The sequence below is a fragment of the Diabrotica virgifera genome, chromosome 5, assembly GCF_917563875.1.
Source record: "Diabrotica virgifera virgifera chromosome 5, PGI_DIABVI_V3a".
Taxonomy (NCBI): domain Eukaryota; kingdom Metazoa; phylum Arthropoda; class Insecta; order Coleoptera; family Chrysomelidae; genus Diabrotica; species Diabrotica virgifera.
Genome location: NC_065447.1, coordinates 247,402,210 through 247,422,895, shown reverse-complemented (window position 1 = coordinate 247,422,895; position 20,686 = coordinate 247,402,210). Strand labels below are relative to the sequence as shown.

Sequence of the window (20,686 nt, the reverse complement as noted above, 5' to 3'; positions counted from 1 at the left end):
AATTAATATCACATACTGTTCACAAAAGATGCTAGAAGTGTATCGAATCCATTAAAAAGTAGGATATAACCGGTCCAGATTGAAAATCCAGTAATTTTCATAAAGTGTATTTTCACAGCGGAAAAGGCAATTTCTTTTCACTTGGCGCCGAAATGATGACTGTTGATACAGTAGAGTTCATTGCAGTATAGCGTTCCAAGCGTACAAAACATCAATTACTTCAATTGATGCATGTAAACATCTGCAAACTAATACTGAACACTCACAATAAAATTAAAATATTATATAAAACATAGATTGTGAACTATATACTTGATATGCGTGTTTATTTTATTTGTGCACCGGTAAAAAATCAAAATTTTTTATCTACTGTATTTTTTTCTGATTTATTATAATTTTACGGCCTGGCAAAATAATCCCACTCTTAATGGTTGCTCATAATGTTATAATCCCTTAAAAGGTTGTACCGAAAAATATCCCTTACCGAAAAAGAGTTCTAATATTTATTTTCAGACATTATAAGTCTGAGCACTGGTGTAGAGTGTAGAGAATGGTAAGCCTTATTATTATCTATCACTTTTTGTGTTATGAATTCATTCCTATTTTATGAATGTTCATAGAATTGGTGAAAAGATATATAAGAAGAATTTGGCAAATAAAATGGAAAATTAACATTTTTATAAAAATACTTACATCTGGATGCTCTTTTACTGGTACATATACTTTCTCTGTAAGTGTCGTAACTGGTCCATCTGGATCTGGTAATACAAGTGGCTCTTTCTTTACTCCATTTATTTGAAATAAACTGGCCCGTACTTTTGCTATTTCTGCAACAAAGAAAAACTTATCAAAATAAATAAGATCGTATCGAATTATAATAATAGTCAATAGATAGTAAATAATAATTTATCAAAATAACAGATGTTTCAGACTAATTACAAAAGAGTTATTTGTGATAGCAAGTCATGATTTACAATTTACATAGTTATTTAATATGATACTCTAGTAATTTCATTCTATCGAGATAAGGGCAAAATTTCAAATGGGAAATGAATCTTTCAAATAATATCAACGATAATATTTTACAAACATTTATTTTTTAAGATAATTGTTTTCAAAGATTATTTGAACAAATTACACTGGTACTTTATTAATACATTTAATAAACAATTACATATGTAATTATAATGTACGAAAAAAGTACACATAAATTAAAAAGAGATTAAAATTCATCAACAAGATCCGTAGTATGGTAGGTTGAACTTGCTTTTTCATCTTTTGAAAGGGTGAAAATACCTCACCCACTCTCAATAATTTATTTTACTCTTAGCTTAAAGTAGAAATACGTTTCCATTTGGTGACTCCCTAACAACCTACATCGGTCAAACTGGTAGAAAGAACCTTTAACAAATGTATAGCAGAACACAAAAGAGCTTTCGATAATAGAAAAACAGATTTTACATATTCACTTCACCTTCTAGGTCATATTCATTCATATCCTATCCTCCATATTCAAAATAAAAGCCTTAAGCTATTTTTATTAGAATCCATGGAGATTAATAAATTAAAAAATAAAGATATAATTCTGAACGAACAACTTGTGAACAACAGATCTCCTCCTCGACTCAATTATCTCTCTCTCTCTCTCTCTCTCTCTCTCTCTCTCTCTCTCTCTCTCTCTCTCTCTCTCTCTCTCTCTCTCTCTCTCTCTCTCTCTCTCTCTCTCTCTCTCTCTCTCTCTCTCTCTCTCTCTCTCTCTCTCTCTCTCTCTCTCTCTCTCTCTCTCTCTCTTGCTCTCCCTCTCTTGCTCTCTCCAGTCTCTCCCTACGTCGGGCCCTGACCTCCCTTACCCCAGCAAATCTCCATTTTAACTCTGTTTTCTTTTTCTGTCTTACAGTTTTATTCTCAACATGAATCTTTCCATTTTTCTTTGAGTTATTTCTATTTTGTTTATGTTGGCCTTTGTTAATGTCCATGTTTCTGAGCCATACGCCAGAACAGGAAGGATGCACTGATAAAATACACGAGTCTTTAGGTAGGTACTGTTGTATCTTTGTGCTTTTTAGTATACCTCTTAACTTTCCAAACGCTACCCAGGCCAATCTGATTCTTGTTTGTACTTCAATTGTTTGGTTCTCTTTATTAGCTTTAATTATTTGACCCAGGTATTAGGTATATATATATATATATATATATATATATATATATATATATATATATATATATATATATATATATATTCGTCAACAAACTCACTGTTTACATTATTTATAATTATATTTATTCTGTCATTTGTATTTTGTTATGATTTTTGGTTTACTCCTGTTGAGTTTGAGTCAGCATTGTGGCTAGTTCTTCTTGGTTGGCTGTAATAAGAACAACATCATCGCAATATCTGAGGTGACTGAGTTTATTTTCGTTTATGTTGATACCCACGTCTTCCCATTCCAGATTCCAATTCTTTAAAGACGTCTTCCAGAGCTAAGGTGAAGAGTTTTGGGGATGTTACATCTCCTTGTCTTGCCTCTACGGTTTGCTATGGGATTAGTTTTGTTTGTTTTATTTTCCCATTCGACTGTCATAGTTGCTGTTTTATAGATGTTATGTTAGAGTTACACGTACCTGGAGTCTATTCTGATGTTATTTAGAGCTTTTTCTATCGCCCATATCTCCACACTCTCTACACTTTTTCATGGTCTACAAAAGCTAAACATAAATCTAAGTTATATTCGTTTGCCTTCTCTGTCAATATTTTCATAGTGAGGAGATAATCTATGGTACTAAACTCTTTTCTGAAATTCCTGCCCTACTATTAGTTAATTATATCAGCTACCAATGGAAAAATGAAGACTGAAGAGGTCTTCGTCAGAAGAAGACCTAGTTACATAGGAGAAAATGGACAACTGTGGCTGGACGGTAGCCAAATCAAGTTAATATTGTCAACAAATTTACTAAATTACAATTATTACTCAATATACCTGTTTATGAATAGATTGTAAAATATACACTTGTAATAAAACAAAAAAAAAAGTATGTTCTATGTATCATCAATTTCAAGCTTTTCACACACCCAATAGATGGACAGCCAATAAAAATAATTAACAGCATCCATGTTTGGAATTCAGCATTAAAAATTTTATTTGCATGTTTATTTTACTTCAAGGCCAAACGGCATATACATATTAACATTAACACTTTTTTCTCCGACCTACTAATGAATGGAACGCTTGTTTCAAGTAATTCCGAAATCTTGATAAAACGACTCATGTATTTTTAATTTCGCGATTGCTATAATTCAGTCAAATATGCAATTAATTGTCGATCGGTCGTGCATTGCAAATGAACTGCTAAACTAGGCGATTTTCGACCTGTGGGGCGCCTTGTCTAGGAGTAAAATTAATAAACGATGATTGCTTGATATTTCTAATCTAAATCTAAATGATAGAGGAAATGTGTATATAAAAAAATATTAAACCATCGCCAAAAACGGTAATTGAAAGAGACTGTTCATTAAACATTCCTTCGGTTTGTTGGTTAAGCAATTAGAGCATTAAAAAAAAGTATTAAAAAAAGAGAAAAGAAAACATAGAAAGAGATAACAGCAAATTAAAGCCCTTGCGACAGAACATATACAGTAGAAAAAATGAAAGAATACCCATGAACGAACATATAAAACACGCTGTATTTTCCTGTCAAGGTGTAACACAAAAAATTGGCCAGCGCAAGTACATGTAATAATTATTGTTACATGTACTTGCACTGGACAATTTTCTTTGTGACACGGTGACAGGAAAATACAGGGTGTTTTATATGTGCGTTCATGGGTATTCTTTCATTTTTCCGACTGTAAACAATGCTAGTCAGTGATTTAAGGACAAACTGAAAACATAAAATGAATCTTTCCCAGTCTACTGTTTCCTCTAGTTCAGAGATTCCCAACCGTGTGCCCTGAAGTCCCTATAGGTGTGCTGCGAAATTTGATTATATTCACTATCATTATAGAGATTATTTACCCACGTGTGCCATGGCTAAACCAGTTTTGAAGTTAGTGTGCCTCAAGATAAAAAAGGTTGGAAACCGCTGCTCTAGTTCCTCATCTTGTATAGGTTCGGCTTCCTCAGGGTTTTCCTCTGATTCGCCAATTATGTTTTGTTTTCATTTTCCTTTGCCTTTTCTTGCTCTCCGTTCAATAGTGATCACCGACGTTAGCGATCACCATTGCGGAGGTTTCTAGATCTTCTGCAATATGGAATAATTGTCCTGCATTTGATATGTGGGTTCATTCAGGAATGTTTTTTAACCAAGAAACTTGTTTTCTTTCTACACCTCTACGGCCCTCTATTTTGCCTTTAAGGATCAGTTATAGCAGGGCTTCCCAAACTTATTCGTACTGCGACGCCCTTGAAACTTCGCTGTTTTTTTGCGACGCTCCTCAACCCAACCCCTTAATAATACTTACAAATTTTAGTACTAGCATAGTAACAGGTTATAGTTAAGTATAACAAAAACACTATTTGAACATTTATAATTTTTATTAGAAATTAAGAACGAAATCAAAACATAGGCACAAAAATAAAAAAGGGATATTTATTTATGTAACTGGCTGGTTAATGTGAGGGATGTGCTTGCTTTTTTGAGCACAGCTTATGAAACCAGGGCTTCAGTTTGGAAATTGCCACTCTCATTTCTTTTTCTACGTTTATGTTTGACCTGTACTTGTTTTTAATTACTACTGCAACTGCAGAAAAGCCCGTTTCGCACAGGTACGAAGTCGAAAATGATAATAAAACCTTTAATGCAGAAGTATTGATGGCATGATATTCATGAGAAACTGAGCTCCAAAAGCTTTAGGCTAGAATCACAGGACAATTCTGTCAGTTGTTCTTCTTCCCCTGTTGAAAGTGTTGATTGTGTGGTGACTGGAAAGGGTTTCTGACCCAGTCGTATTGCTTCATATCTTCGGAAAAATGTTTCTCAAAGTGTTCGCTCAATGATGACATGTGTTGCGTAAACATATTTTTTAAAAAGGGATCGAGGATTTCTATCGATTTTTCTTGTAGAAAACCATGCAAAGCAGGGAAACAGTAAATTTCTTGATACTCTAATTTTCTCTTCCATAAGAGCAAGTTCTTCTAAAACCCAGTAATTTTATCTGCCAATTGGAGGATATGACTATTGTTTCCCTGCAAAGACTTATTAAGATCATTTAATTTCTTAAATATGTCCAGAGGTATGCTAATTTTATTATAAACTCTGAATTAATAAAGTTTTGCGCAATTATATGCGATTCTGTATGTAGGTACGTGTATAATTCATTTATTAATTCGTATACATGTCCGAGTACGTTGCCTTTGGACAGCCAACGAGAGTTATATTAATAAATTAAAGGCATTTCTTCACAAAATTCTTGAAAATCTTGATTTCACGGGTCGTGTGTTGTTCACCACTTTAATAATGCTATCCATCACAATACTTAATTCAGGTGTAATTTCTTTGCTGCTAAGGCCTCTCTATGTATGAAAAATGTGTCCATTTTACACTTGGAGCCTTGGGTCATGAGAGACATCAAAATCCTGAAAGTGAGAAACTGAAGGGAACTATGCCCATATCGAAATAAGTGGAAGAAAATTGTAACGAAAGCCAAGTCATACAACAAACTTTGACAACACAAAGTGGAATGCGCAGTGATTCACCCCAATAAGTGAATCTGAGAGGTCTAAGTAAGAGCGGCAAATATTCCATCCGGAATGAAAAGCCTTGATGATGATGATACAATAATTGTAACTGACTAGAGACTAGAGTATTCAAGATGTTCAATTCTCACAGCATAGTTCAAATCGGATCTTTTACGATATATGTATGTATTATAAAAATAACACACTTTTTATAAAACAACAATTTATTTTATCATGAATGCCATAATCATAACTTCTTCTGTAAAGACATAGTCCACTTCGACATATTTTCACTAAATGGTCATTTTCCCATAGCTGAACGGACAAAAATGGAACCAAAACGGAAAGACCATTAGCAATAAAATATTAGTCTTGTACTATGGGTTAGTTCTAGTTCCCATAAAATGGTCTGTGCCGCTAGGATGACTATCTAATTTAGAGAGATTACATTTTCTTTACTTGTACATTTACTCTATATAAGGAATGGCCTCATTGGGTATGGTCAATTCTCCGGTTCAAATATATACTACGGGAAAATTATAAGAATTTAAGGCACATTAATTATAGCAATCATAATATCTGGCCGCCGAAAAAGATCTAAGCCTAACATAGTCGATTTTATTATTTCGGCAGTTAACTGTCTAAAACTAGTTTCCAACTAGTCTTCAACCATTATTTTAAAACATTTTGTTGTTGTTATGTTGTACTTTGTACTCCTATCCTTTTTATTTGTTCCAATAAGCCCTGTACATATGGTATTGTTGTGAGAGTCTCTGAATTTCTTGTTCTGTTTTGATGTTTCCTTATGTGAAAGTACTTGTTTGTAAGTGACAATGGGTACTTAATCATTTTTTGCTAAACCTTTGTTAGCAGATTCTGTTCCTCCTGAAATGGTTCATTCGATGAGGTGTTTTGGGCTCAAGCATATAATGATCTGATAATTCCCCTTTTGATGCTTACTGATGCGGTTTGAGTAATAATTTAAATATCTGTTGGTATGGGTTGAAACCAACAGAAATCCATCCTGGAGAATACCTAGCTCCCTTGCTCCCTAGAAGGACGTTTGGTCTTTTAAGTCCTTTTCTATACAACTGTGTTGTTAATCTTTTATTACATATAAATCTTCTTTTGGCATCACAAGCCTGGATGGGTATTTGCCTGACTGGCTATGACCTTCCATACAGATCTCTCTTGTGTCCTTCTCCTCCATTGTCTTAAATTCATGGTTTCTCGCCATCTTGTTCTAGGCCTTCCTATCGGCGTCCATTGCAATATTTTTTGCTGATTTTGCATATTCTTGTCTCTGGACATGTACCAGCCATTACAGTCTTTGACTTTTCACAACTCTTACAATATCGTACCCTCCATTCAATTCATTAACCTTGTAGTTTCTCCTGATTCTCCATTTGTCGTTTTCATCTTGCACCGAGCCATATACTTTTTTCTCAGTATCTTTCTCCCGAATGTCCCGAGTTTAGCTTCATCTTATTTTGTCATTATCCGGGTTTCACAACCATAGGTTACTACGGGTGTAATTAATGTTCTGTAGATAGCCATTGTTTAAATAAGGATGTTGTCTGTCCCAGACTTTATTTAAAATATATATTCAATCATCGCTAGAGCAGTGGAGGAAACAAGTATCCGAAATGGGAATAGACATAGGCGGTGGTAAATGTCTAACAACTTTGTTTTTCGCACATGATCAGGTAGTCGTAGCGAATGATAAGGAAGACATGGACTACATGCTTAGAAAACTAAAGAAAGAATTAGATTTAGAAATTATAACCACAAAAACATGTAAAGAATATAAATATCTCGGATCTATAATATCTGAAAAAGGCACTACCAAAAGAGACATCGAAAGGACAAAAAAACGGTAAACATTCTAAACTCTCTACTATGGTCTAAAGATATAAGATAAAAAACTAACAAATTGAAGAGTCTCAGATGCAGAATCCACCAAAAATGGTAAATAGTTATTTAAATCTGAGAATATTCGTGTTGAAAGTTCTTTCTGGTACATCCTTAATCTGCGACTTTTTCAATTAATAAGACCGCAGACGACGAATATAGAAAACGAAAAGGAAACGATCACATTCCACACCATCATTTATTATTTTTCTATCTTTACTCGGATTTGAGTACTGAAAGTTCCTCTTCTGTCCTTTTTTCCTAGACGAATGAAAACGGAATGTGATCGTTTCCTTTTCGTTTTCTCGTTTCAATTTGTTAAGAGATGTCGCTGTATCGCGTCCTAATGGGGATTTTGAATTATCTTTCAGATTCCCTTTAAATTGATGATCCGGCTGTTTTTCGATTCAGATGAGTGCACGCTAACGAACGCTGCTGATGACGCCTGCAATGGTAGAAACAGCCTGTCCAGCGGGTGTGCATCCCTCTGAATCGAAAACAAGCAAAACCATCATTTATTACAAAAAACTAAATTGATAATCTATCGTACCTTGGTAGAGCCTATTATGGCTTATGGGGCAGAAGTTTGCAGATTACGAAGAAAGATCGAAAAGAATAGAGGTAGTAGAAATTTAATATATTGTATATCCAAAAAATATCACATCAGGAATGGAGATATTAGAAGGAGGACAAATAGGTACTGTATATTCCAGTGTAGTGTGTAGATAGAATTGAAACGAGACAACTAGTGTGGTATGGTCACGTGAAACGAATGAATGAAGATAGATGGCCAAAGAAAGCTTTAAATTACATACCACAACAAAGAAAAAGAAGGGGAAGGCCTTCAGTTGCCTGGGAAGAAAATGTACGGCACATCATGGGAGATAAAGCCATCAAAGAAGACGAATGGATGGACAGAAAGAGATGGCGGTCGAAATGCGAGAAGCGGCAGAGGCTATAGGAACCTCGCTTATAGATAGATAGATTATAGATAGCCATTAGCCATTGTGGTTCTTTTGTCTAATAATTTGGATGTCACCTATCTTTCATTAGCACAGTATGTACGATTCCCACTGGAAATACGTGTACATTAATTTCGCTACTTACGGAATTCTTCTGATTGATTTCTGTGCTCAGATATGTGAAGGCATCCACACGTTCAAAGGTATGTCTATTGCGATATTATTTTCATTCTCAGGTGTTCTTTTGATGGTCTTATTTATAAATAAATAAAATATAATAGAAATAAACTTACAACATAAACGCACACTTTTTGTCTAATCTCTATTTTTAATGAATGTCCGTATCATTGAAAGTACCTACATGTTGTCATTGATGCCGCAACTTTTTTGTAATTTTATATTCTAATTAAAAATTCGAAAAAGCTCTTCGCAAATAAATCCTCGTTTTATAACAATTTTGAGTGACATTTTTTATGTTTCTTACCTTAATTCCCTGTTGACATTTATGACCAAGGTAATTTTATGTCGTAATTTTTGAATGTACAAGTATTTGTAAAATGTTCGCTAAGAAATAACGAAAAATAAAATAAATGGTACTACCGAACCAGTAAGTAATAATAATCAGTGTGTAACTAAATAAATGTTTATGGTGTCTAAATTTTAATCTTTAGTATCACAGTACATACTATGTTTACACAGTAATGACAAATACTACAATTTCTGATGTTTTATCAGTCATGTTTCAATCTTACTCTTTTTATTTAATATATTGTTTTATTTATATGAGGGTCTATAAAACTATATTAGCAGGGACTAATGGGACTATAAAACAAAGTTATTTTGGTATTAGTATATCGCGCCAGGGAAATTAGTAAAAACATTTTTGGACCATTAAACATTTAAGGGCCATTAAAATTAATTTCACTAGGGGCATTTATTGAATATATCTGAATTGATCTGTTTCTATCCATTAGGCCATAGGCCATTACACAAAAAATTTGATAAAAGAGAAAACTTAGCTGCATTTAATAAAGCAGCGAAGACCTGAAAAATTGCTAAGTGATCTAAAAAATACATCAATAAAATTTCCAAATACCTGAGATAGTTATCACCATTATGGTGTATGATGACTACACCACCAGACTGTATGGAAAGACCATAAAGGAAAAATTAGAAATTGATATAAAAGCGAAAATCAGAGAGGACCAAGCAAGGTCAATAGCGGGAAAAATCACACGTACACGGTCGAACAACTACTAGTAGAAAAAAGAATGGCCAAAAATAGATCCGTCTATGAACCGTCTAGAACTAAGCTATGAGAAGAATTGAAGACATCGAAGTTCCACGATTATCAATAAAAGCAGTAAAAAGCACTCTCCAAGAATAACAAAGTAGCTACCAAAAACGGGCAATAGAATATGCAGTCCATTTAAGAGACAAAAGTACTGATAAAGGGCTGCTTCACATCCCCTACCCTGTTCAAAATATTCCTGGAAAAACCCTGAAACCATGGAAAAGAGTGCGAAGGAATGGGTATACCAGTTAGAAACAAATACCTATATACTGTAAGTTTTGCTGACGATCAAATAGTGATCGCACAAGACGAAGATGACAGTTTTGTGATGAGAAAACTGGAAAAGGAATATACAAAGAATGGGATGGAAATAAACTTAAAGAAAACTGAAAACCTAACAACGGAAAATACAGACATAGAACAGCTGGAAATAGACAAAGGTAAACAAATCAAAGGAACAGACAAGTACAAGTACAAGTATTTAGGTTTCATAATATCAAACAAAGGAACAGCCGAAGAAGATATAAAAAATAGACTAGGACAAGATACTGCATACGAAAATTGAACATGTGCGATAAGAACAGTATAAAAACAAAAAGAAGAATATTATAACACCATGATAAAAAGTATCCTGATTTATGGGCGTGAAAATTGGATATAAGAAAACAAAAAACAAACAACCAAACAAACCAAAAACAAAATAAGACAACAGAGATGGAATTTCTAAAGGGAAGCTGCAAAGTGACAAAAATAGATAGAATAAAATAACAGAGATTAAGAAAATAATGGGAATGAACTCAGATATAACAGACTACATAGAATAGAAGAGATTAACAAAGCACGGACATGGCAGAACAGCAGAAAAAAAACGTTGTATAAACAGAATAAGAGAGTGGAGCCCGACAGGAAAAAGGAATAGAAGTGTGAAGAAGCCCATGGGCGCCCATATAAAAAATTTCAGGGGGGGGGGCAGACGTGAAGATTTTGCACATTACACATTTTGTGCACTATGGATAATAATATATAGTTTAAAGCACCCGAAAAGCTAGGGGGGGGGCACAGCCCACCCATGGGTATGGGCGCCTATGAAGAAGCCCGAAGATCTTTCAGAGATGAAGTGGACGAAGCGATGGAAAGAAGAAATCTGCAGGAAGGTGACTGGCAAAACATAAAGAACTAGAGACAACGGTTGAGTGAAGGAATACAATCGAAAACTACAGAAACTACTGTATAAGCTACAGAAGCCTTTGGAAGCCTACCAGAGGAGACGATGAAGTCCACCAACTACATGCCGGAGTTATGGCTACAATAGCGGCCAGGCAACCAATGGAGAGACAAAAACATGTGGCGATCGGAATGTGCGATGCTGGGAAGCTATAATACCTCCATCTGTCATTATCATCATCATCCAGCCTTCTGCATCCAAAGTTAAACATAGGCCTCCCTTAATTTCTTTCAGTTTTGTCGATCCTGGGCTTCCTGTAACCAATTCCCAGCAATCCTTTTGACGTCGTATGTCCATCGTGTAGGTGGTCTACCTCTATTTCTTCTGTCTGCTCTTGGTCTCCACACTGTAATTTTTTGGGTCCACCTCCCGTCCTTCATTCTGGCTACATGGCTCGCCCAATTCTACTTCAGCCATGCTACTCGCTCTATGACATCTGTGACGCTTGCCCTTCTTCTGATTTCTTCGTTTCTGACCCTGTCTCTGAGAGTCAGTCAGTCAGTCCAAGTAGTGACCGTTCCATTGGTTGCTGTGGCCTGGGTTAATGATAATGTTTCGGCGCCGAAGTCATGACTGGAAGCACACATTGGTCGAAAGCAGGGGTGGGGGCAAATACTTTTAAGCGCGGGCCAAAATGAAATTTTCCAAATGTCTCCCGGGCCGGAGACCTATATCCAGTATGTACGCTGCGCACACGCTAATGTTTTTGGTGGAGGTTTTTCTCCGTACAAGAAAGTTTTTTGACATAAGTACTATAAGTATCATTTTAAAGCATTTAAAGCTGTTAATAAATAATAGTAATAATAAATTGTCTTACTTGTGTGTACATGCGAACAATTTGTTCTCAGTAAAATTACGAAATTTTTAATATGGTCCATTATATTAAGCCATAACAGGGATCCAGATAAAAAATGAAATTCAGAAATTCAAGAGCAGCCTTTTTGAAGATGAGGAAATTTCTGAGCAACCAAAGATTCAATATGCAAATCTGATATCGGATGGTAAAATGTTAGGTCAAGTAAATCATCATAGTCGAAATTCAAAGGTGTCAACTGATCTAGTATGGTCAGGTAGAAAAAATGGACGACGACCGGATGCCAAAACAAATTTTAAAATAAACGCCAAGGAAAGAAGGAAGAGAGGAAAGCTGAAACAATCCTGGCTGGGTGGCATTCAGAAGATAATGTCGGAAAGGAACGTTCACCCTGGCGAATGCAACGACGGACGAAGCTAGAAACTGGGAACAGGATGGCGGAGAACCCTATAAAAAACCGGGATGATAATAAAAAAATGTATGTCCACTCTATTCTTCTTTATTGGATTGTTAATGCTGACTTAGTGAAAAATCTGGAAGCTTTTGAGATGTGGCTTTTCAGAAGAATTTTGAAAATGCCATGGACCGATCATATTACGAACAAAATGGTGTTGCACAGAATGGTAAAGGAACAGAGAACTTTGACCATCATTAAAGGGAGAAGGACAGCAAGGAGAAAGGGCAAATACTAAACTAATAAATGATAAGTACGTTCTAAGTTGTTGCAGCATCTGATTATAAAGTGTAAAAAGGAAAAGGGTCCTGGTAGACGACAAATACCCTGGCCGAAAAATATTCGCGCCTGAACCGGGTTAAACACACAGACGCTTTTAAGAAAAGTAGAAGATAGAGATTCATTATTTATATGAACACTACAAACACTAATACTGTTGATTTCAACAAAATCGCATAAAACAGATTAAGAGCGTAGGCGCAAAATTTCGGCCAATGCTTTTTAAACGCATTCTTTTTTTCGAATCGTGAGAAAACTAATAAATATTTTTGAAAAATTTAAACGCAGAATGAAAGATTACATTATTACCGAGGGCCAAAACTCCCTTAGAATAAACAAAAAGTTTCTTTGGAATGAGATATTTGAAATTAAAAATCACACTAATTTTTTCTGTTCACCCCTGCGACTTACTAAAATAAGCATTGTAGAAGTTTTCAGGGACTTTCGGCCCTCGGCAGTATAATTTTCTCAGGATTCGAAAAAAATTAATGTATTTAAAAAACATTGAGCCTATGCTCTTAAAAAAAGCTTGCGAGATTTTTCAACGGGCCGGATAAAGTAAGCAAAAGGGCCGCATCCGGCCCGCGGGCCGCCTTTTGCCCACCCCTGGTCGAAAGTCTTCTTTTTCAAATAATTTGGCAAGTTGCTCTTAAATATGTCTGATAGAGCTCCATATGCGGCCCATGCTAAGGTAATCCTTCTTTGTAATTCGGCAGTTTGATTGTCCCTGGCAATTTGGATTTCATGCCCTAAGTATTTATATTTATGGACCAACGCTATTTTGTTGACGTCGACTTTTGGATTTTCGGTTGGTACCAGGTTTGTCATGTATTGTGTCTTTCCAAAATTTATGTTTAAACCAACTTTCTTACAGGCGGCATCTAACTCAGTAAGCAAAGTTCTAATCTCTTCTAAGTTGTCTGTTATAAGAACTATGTCGTCTGCGAATCGTAGGTGGGAGAGCCTTTCGCCGTCGATATTTATTCCTTTGGCGTCCCACTCCAATTGTTTCAAAGCATGTTCAAGTACTGCCGTAAAGAGTTTGGGAGATAACGTGTCTCCCTGTCTAATTCCTCTTTTGATTTTTATAGAATTTTTATCTTTGCGTAATCGGACGGTCATGGTTGCATTATTGTATATATATTCGCTATCAGTTTGGAGTAGCGATAATCTATACGACTTTCCTCCAACGCTCTCATTATGCTGTTAATTTCTATCGTATCAAATGCTTTGCGAAAGTCTACTAAAGCCAGGACCAATGGTCCTGGCAGGACCCTTTTATGCAGTGTAGGTGGTCGTTAGTGCCAAGGTTTTTCCTAAAACTTGCCTGTTCTGTAGGTTGGTAAAAATCTAATTTTGTTTCCAGTCTATTTGTTATTTTTCTTGTGAATAACTTGTAGAGGTGGTCTAGTAGGCTTATGGGCCGGTAATTCTCGAGGTCTGTTGGATCGCCCTTTTTGTGTAATAAGATGGTAAGTGCACTGTGCCATCTTGTAGGTGTTTCACATTGGTGCAGACATAAGTTGAACAGTTCCTTTATGTTGTTTAAAAGTCTATCTCCTCCATTCTTTACGGCTTCTATAACGATATTATCTTCTCCCGGAGCTTTATTTCTTTTCATTTTCCTCAATGCGTTCCTGATTTCGTCTGTTGATATATCAAGATTCAATTCCGATCATTGGTTGACTAATCTTTTTCCTGAATCTTCTAGTGGCTCATCATGGTTTTGTTAGCTGTTGTATAGTTCTGTATAGAAGTCTTCTACTACCCTTAGTAATTCATCTTTGTTGGTGATGATATTTCCATCTCTATCCTTTAATTTAGTATTATTAAATCCTCCATCTGTATTATAAAAAAACTGGAAAAGGTATATTAAAAAATTAAAACTATTTTATTGTGCTGTTAATGTCGTGTGCTTCTTTTTATCTCCAATTATGATATATTTTTCAGTTAAATCCAGTTACCTAATTTAACACAATGTAATACGGATCCCTAATCCCTAAACAGAATTTGGCATGGACACCACAAGGAAGAAGAAAAAGAGGAAGGTCGAGAAGAAGCTGGAGGAAGGGAGAATTAGAGGAAAGAGAAATCCCTCCAGGTCCAGGTGTATGGCTAAACAGGAAGAATGGCGGTTAGGAGTCGGAAGAGGTCGGAGAAAGCTGTAAGCCGATAGTAGTATAGTAGTGTAATACGATATGGTATAAATCCAGAGATCAACTGTTTTTACGAATAATCTTGTTGTTGGCTAGTTGATTATTGCAGATGAAGATTAATGGGGAGGATTCAGGTGAGAACTGTATTCCAAAACAAACTATTAATAGACAGAATTAATCATAACGTAAAAACTACTTAAGTAATTGGCCAAAAACTGAAATAGCCGCGTTCATTTACTCGAATAGTTCCACTCGAGTGGTACCTACTCGTTAGGCTCAACAAAAAGACGATAATATCGGTATTATAACGTTCTCGTTCTATTCCTAGCCATTATAGAGAGATCCTGTTAATAATTAAGGTGGGAACGGTGCCATACCTACTTTACAAGTCTTGGAATTGTCGAAAACTACCATTTCTATAGCGACTTCGACAATTTTAATTGACTGCAACAAATTATGCAACTTAGCGAGTTGATGACTGTAACAGCAGCTGGAACTTGTATATTTAGATATTATGTATTAAATATTATCGTGACGTTAAGATTGCTACTACAGTTATGTAATGGTAGCTGGGAAAATGATATCATGTGTGTTTTTAGGTGTTTAACATTGAAATAACAATCTTAATTACATAAGACTAGAACAGCAAAACCAATGGGATGGAAGATGGGAGCGGAGACCTCGCTGTTCGTATTGTTTTTGTTGATGACTTTGTAGTGCTAAAAATCTTGTTTTCATCATCTTAGTTCAGGTGATATGATGTGATATACCATCTATATACTTAATGTAGATATAATAATGTTGATTAATTACATTTTTACAACTATTTTTGCCCTGAATAAAGCTGGTATATAATAGCCTCTTTCCAAGTGAGAAAAAACTTCAAATTCCACAACGCCTTTACTTTATTGTCCATAATCTAATTAACATACTTCCATATCCAATTTTTATCCTGAATCGCAGAAACATTAATATAACTAGTTACTGCATACATTTATCGCGGAATGTCAGAATTTGATTGCTTTCTATTCTGGACTGCACAACGATTTCTAAATATCGAGTACTGCCGCGACACTGTGTCTAGGACATAAAATAAGGAATGCGTGTTAAACATGTTGTTGTGGGTTCAAAATACAACAAATACGATTGCATCAATGATATTTCCGTGTCTATGAAGTTTTAACTATAGTCCGTTCTTTAACGGTAAAATATTGCAAAACCTCTAAATTTTAAAGAACCGCTTGGATTGACATGAAATTTGGCATACACATAGCTAACAAGTCAAAGAAAAAAAGTGATATTGTGCCGATATATGCTTTTGCCCTGGGGGTGGTTTTCACCCACTTTTGGGGGTGAAAAAATATTCGTCCAAAGAAAGTCAGGAAATGGATAAACTGGCTAATTTTAAATAACTTTCGTTCTATAGAGGTTTTTCACTAAGTCAATACTTTTCGAGTTATTTGGCAGTGAATATGTTCATTTTTCAACAAAATAACCACGCTTTTAGACGGATTTTCGCAAATAACTCAAATAGTAAGAACTTTGTCGAAAAAACATTCTTAGCAAAAATATAGCCTGTAAAAAATTTAAAAAAATGGTGTATATATCACGTCTCAACACCTAGTAGAAGCAGAGTTATAGCTAATGAAAAATAGGTTCATATTCGTCAAATTCCAAATGGAATACTTTAACGTGAAATAACCAAAAATGAAGCACATTTAGGGGAAAACTCATTACAACTTATTTAAAGTGTTTAAAAAATCTTCATTTTTGGTTTATAAAAAAAATTTCTAGAATGAAAATTAAAGAAGTTACGCTCAAAATAAAGTTAGTCCCTTTTGGTTTTGGTAAAAAAATCGAGAAAATCACCCCCTAATTAGTATCTTAAATGAACTTAATCGTTACGACTTCATAAGTTTCTTGACTAGTGTATATATTGTTTATATGATCTGTAAGTTGCATCGGTTCAAAGTCCTTATTATTGAAAGGGCTGTAGTTAAAAGGGGTTGAACGAGTCACTGATCACGAATGTATGCAAATTTAGAATCACCAAATCTTAATCAATTTTTGTTTAACAGAAAAACAAAAAAATACATGATATTCAGAAAAGCAAATCTGACTTTTTTTGTTTTTCGAGATTTTTGGTATCTCTAACAATTTTTAAGTTATTTTGAAAAAAGGCATATTTTTCAAAATTTAAATTTTTAAAAATTTTACTTTGATACCAAATTTTTTCAAATTTGAAACACTTTTAATCGATGAAACTTACAGATCATATAAACACAACGTAAGTAAAAGAATTTGTGGAGCGGTAACGATTAATTTTATTTAGTTGCTAATTAGGGGGTGGTCTTCCCGATTTTTTTTTGCAAAAACAAAAGGGACCAACTTTATTTTGAGCGTAACTTGCTTAAATTTAATGCTAGAAACTTTTTGTAAAAACAGAAATAAACCTTTTTTTAAACACTTTAAAAAAGTTATAATGGGTTTTCCCCAAAAAGTGCTTAAGTTTTTGGATATTTCACGTCGAAATATTCTATTTGAAATTTGGTGAATATGAATCTATTTTTCATTGGTTATAACTCTGGTTCTACGAGATCCAGAGACCTAACGTGTACACCATTTTTTTACTTTTTTATAGGCTATATTTTTGCCAAGAACGTTTCTTTCGACAAAATACTTACTTTTTGAGTTATTTGCAAAAAACCGTCTAAAAATGTGGTTATTTTGTTGAAAAATGAACATATTCACCCGCAAATAACTCGAAAAGTGTTGACTTGGCGAAAAAGCTCTATAGAACAAAAGTTACTTAAAATTAGTCAGTTTACCCATTTTCGGACTTATTTTGGACATATATTTTTTCACCCCCAAGAGGGGGTGAAAGTCACCCCCAGGGCAAAAGCACACATCGGCACAATATCACTTTTTTTCTTTGACATGTAAGCTATACGAATGCCAAATTTCATGTCAATCCAAGCGGTTCTTTAAAATTTAGAGCAAAAACCGTGAAAGAATGGACTACTAGTAGATATACAGGAAACGAGTCAATGTAGTTCCAAGAAAATTTTGTGTGCACGTCATGTTAACAGACAGGCAACTGCAAATGTTTTGTCTAAAAGTTGTAGAGTTCTTATTATTAAAAAACACTTCTCCAAGAAATTAACGCACCATCTTAAAAATTGATCATTTTTAATGCCTCGAATTTCCTAAACCTGTTGTCCGATTTAAGTGATTTTTTAACATGTATAGTCTTATTCTTTAACAATATCGCTGTAATAATATTGTTGCTAGACAGGTAAATTGTCATTGTATAATACCGGGTGTACTAATCAAATTGTGATTTTTTCTCAAAGTTCGCGTCAAGCTGTGGAATATTCTAGAAAATACTGATATTAAAACCCAACTATAGCCTGATATTTTCTTAACATTATGTTTTTTGATTCATTCGTTTATGTTGGATAATAAAAAAGTTGGATACTTTACCAACTAGGCTTGTTTTTCATCAATACAAACTTTAAGGGGTAATTCTGCATGAAAAATAATGAGAGTTGGCTTTATAAACGTATCTATGTCCGCAAATGCTTCGTTTCCGAGATAGGGGATGTTGAAATTTTGGACGGGGTCGAGTTCGCTCCCAATGGTAAGAATTTTACCTGAACTAAAAAAGGTAGAGTCCGAATTGGCTCCCATAGACAAAATTTATTTTACCTAAACATGTCGAAAATATCACCCAGCGTTGTCACTTCTTTCAAATTTTCTCTTTTTGTTAGAAACAGGTACCTTCCTAGAAATATCTATGGGAAAGGAGGAAGACCTAATCCTTCGGTCCTAACTTAACTTTCGGGTATTAGAGTGTAGAGCGCAGACCGGCCGATTTCAGGTAAGAGCGCAAAATGGTCGAGCGCATACCGGCCGACACCGATAATTTGTGTTAAAATTGCCACATATGCCAATGTTGAACTAAAACAAACTCATAAGTATTTGTCTAAAAGTATAATTTTACAATAAAAAGTCTATATCACTATGTAAATTTCCTAAGCAGTATAAATATTACACGATTTGGCAACAATGTCTAATGTTTCCGCGATTATATGAGAGCCTACCCGCATTCATGCGGGAGCCAATTCGTACCCTTCTAAAATATACCTGAACGAAGCGGAGCGAACTCGACTTCACCCGAAATTTTTCTTATAAATTGACGATTTATTTATTGCTCTAAAACCGGTTGAGATATGCAAATGAAATTTGGTGGATTTTAAGAGATAGTTAGTGTGCATTTTTTGATATATCATTAAGAATTTTATGTTCACCATTGACGCACATAAGGGTCATATTACCCGTATGCGCGCCAATGGAGAATATTAAATTCCTTGTTGAAATTTTTGAACATTAAAATTTATTTTACAGTCAAGATCTTTGTGTAACTTCGTTTTAGATATCTGGAATTTGATCAATTTTGAGTTTAATTCAATTGTCTAGTAGATCTTCGTATAATTTTGTTGTCATATTTTATCTCTTTAATTGTTACCGTCTTTTCCTACCAAAAAATACAAAAATCAGTTTAAGCTCTGATGTTTACCGTAATTGAAACGGACGGCACTGCGCCTGACGCACTTTACACTTTCTGGTAGAATAATCAAGCACAGAGAGGCCTACAAACAGTTGCAAAAACGATTCAGCTGTCCATCTGGAATATTAGTAATGCATTTAAATACTACTTGTGTTTATAAACATTCGTTTTTTTCTTCTCCGAGTCGGATTCCAGACCTAACACCAGTGTTGCCAAAGCAAACGTTTGAAAACGAAAACGTATATATGTACTACAACATGTATTCTTTTTCATTAGATTAGTCTAGAAATCGTGACTGTTCTTTTGAGGGATTATACAGTGATGAGCGCGCTTATAACCGGCAAGATAACGCAAAAGATGGAAAACATATTAAGTTGTGAGATAAAAAGCAATGAAGGTAGTAGAGGTAGGAAATTTAGCGATAAAAACGTATGAAATCACATTATATTGATTGTTTTCCACCTTTAGACGTATCAGAGGAGTATGTCAACTAAAACTGTCACTGTCACAGTGTTAGTTGCTAAACTCGTCCGATACGTCTAAGGATGGGAAACAATGATGGGAAACTCTACTAGTTTCATCTCTTTTTATCTCACAACTTAATATGGTTTCCGTATTTTACTTCATTTTGCCGGTTCTTAGCGCACTCATCACTGTATATTTGGGAGAAGGTTGAATGTTCGAATATATGAAATTTATGGAAATAAAAGGCAGATATCGAGCACCTAGTTTATTAAATCTTTTCCAAGTATACTTCTGCTCCTAGAGAATCATCAGTAGGGTTTCGTCAAATCAGGAAGTAGAATGTCGTGGCATTTTTGTTTAATAGGAGTGATAGCAAAATTAACACATACCATATAATATATTATAATACTTATAACAAACACTGGACAAAGGACAAAACAGATTAAAAAATAAAAGCCGGTACTTTTTTACATGTCGAAAATGGAGGAACAACATTGTTGTTCTTGATGGCTTGGAAGCATGGACACTAAAACAAGTACATATAAATAAGCTGACTAGCTTTGAGTTTGGGTGTTATAGAAGAATCCTATGAATATCATGAATTCAAATAATGTCAAACATGTAAGTAACTAGCAGGATAGGAAATAATTTACTTTCAAAAGACGAAAACTTAAGAACTTACGTCATGTGATGAGAGGGCCAAAATGCTTGTTATGACAACTTATGATGCAAGGCAAAATTTGAGGAAAGCGAAATGTGGGAAGGCGAAGAATATTCTGGCTTATGAACTTAAGGGAATGGTTTGAATGCAGTACTTGAAGAAGATGATAGAAGATGTTACTTGAAGAAGAAGCAAGTAAAATTTAATAAAAAATTTTGGT

At 34.7% G+C, this 20,686-nt stretch overlaps 1 protein-coding gene across 3 annotated transcripts in view; it reads right to left on the bottom strand.

Annotated features, from left to right (window-relative positions):
• LOC126884774 (protein held out wings) overlaps nucleotides 1–20,686 on the bottom strand; it is a 383,705-nt gene that overhangs the window by 64,912 nt on the left and 298,107 nt on the right. For all 3 annotated transcript variants that reach the window (XM_050650997.1, XM_050650998.1, XM_050650999.1), the window contains exon 2: nucleotides 694–827. In XM_050650997.1, coding sequence (XP_050506954.1) covers nucleotides 694–827 — 134 coding nt within the window. The remainder of the gene's footprint in view (nucleotides 1–693; nucleotides 828–20,686) is intronic.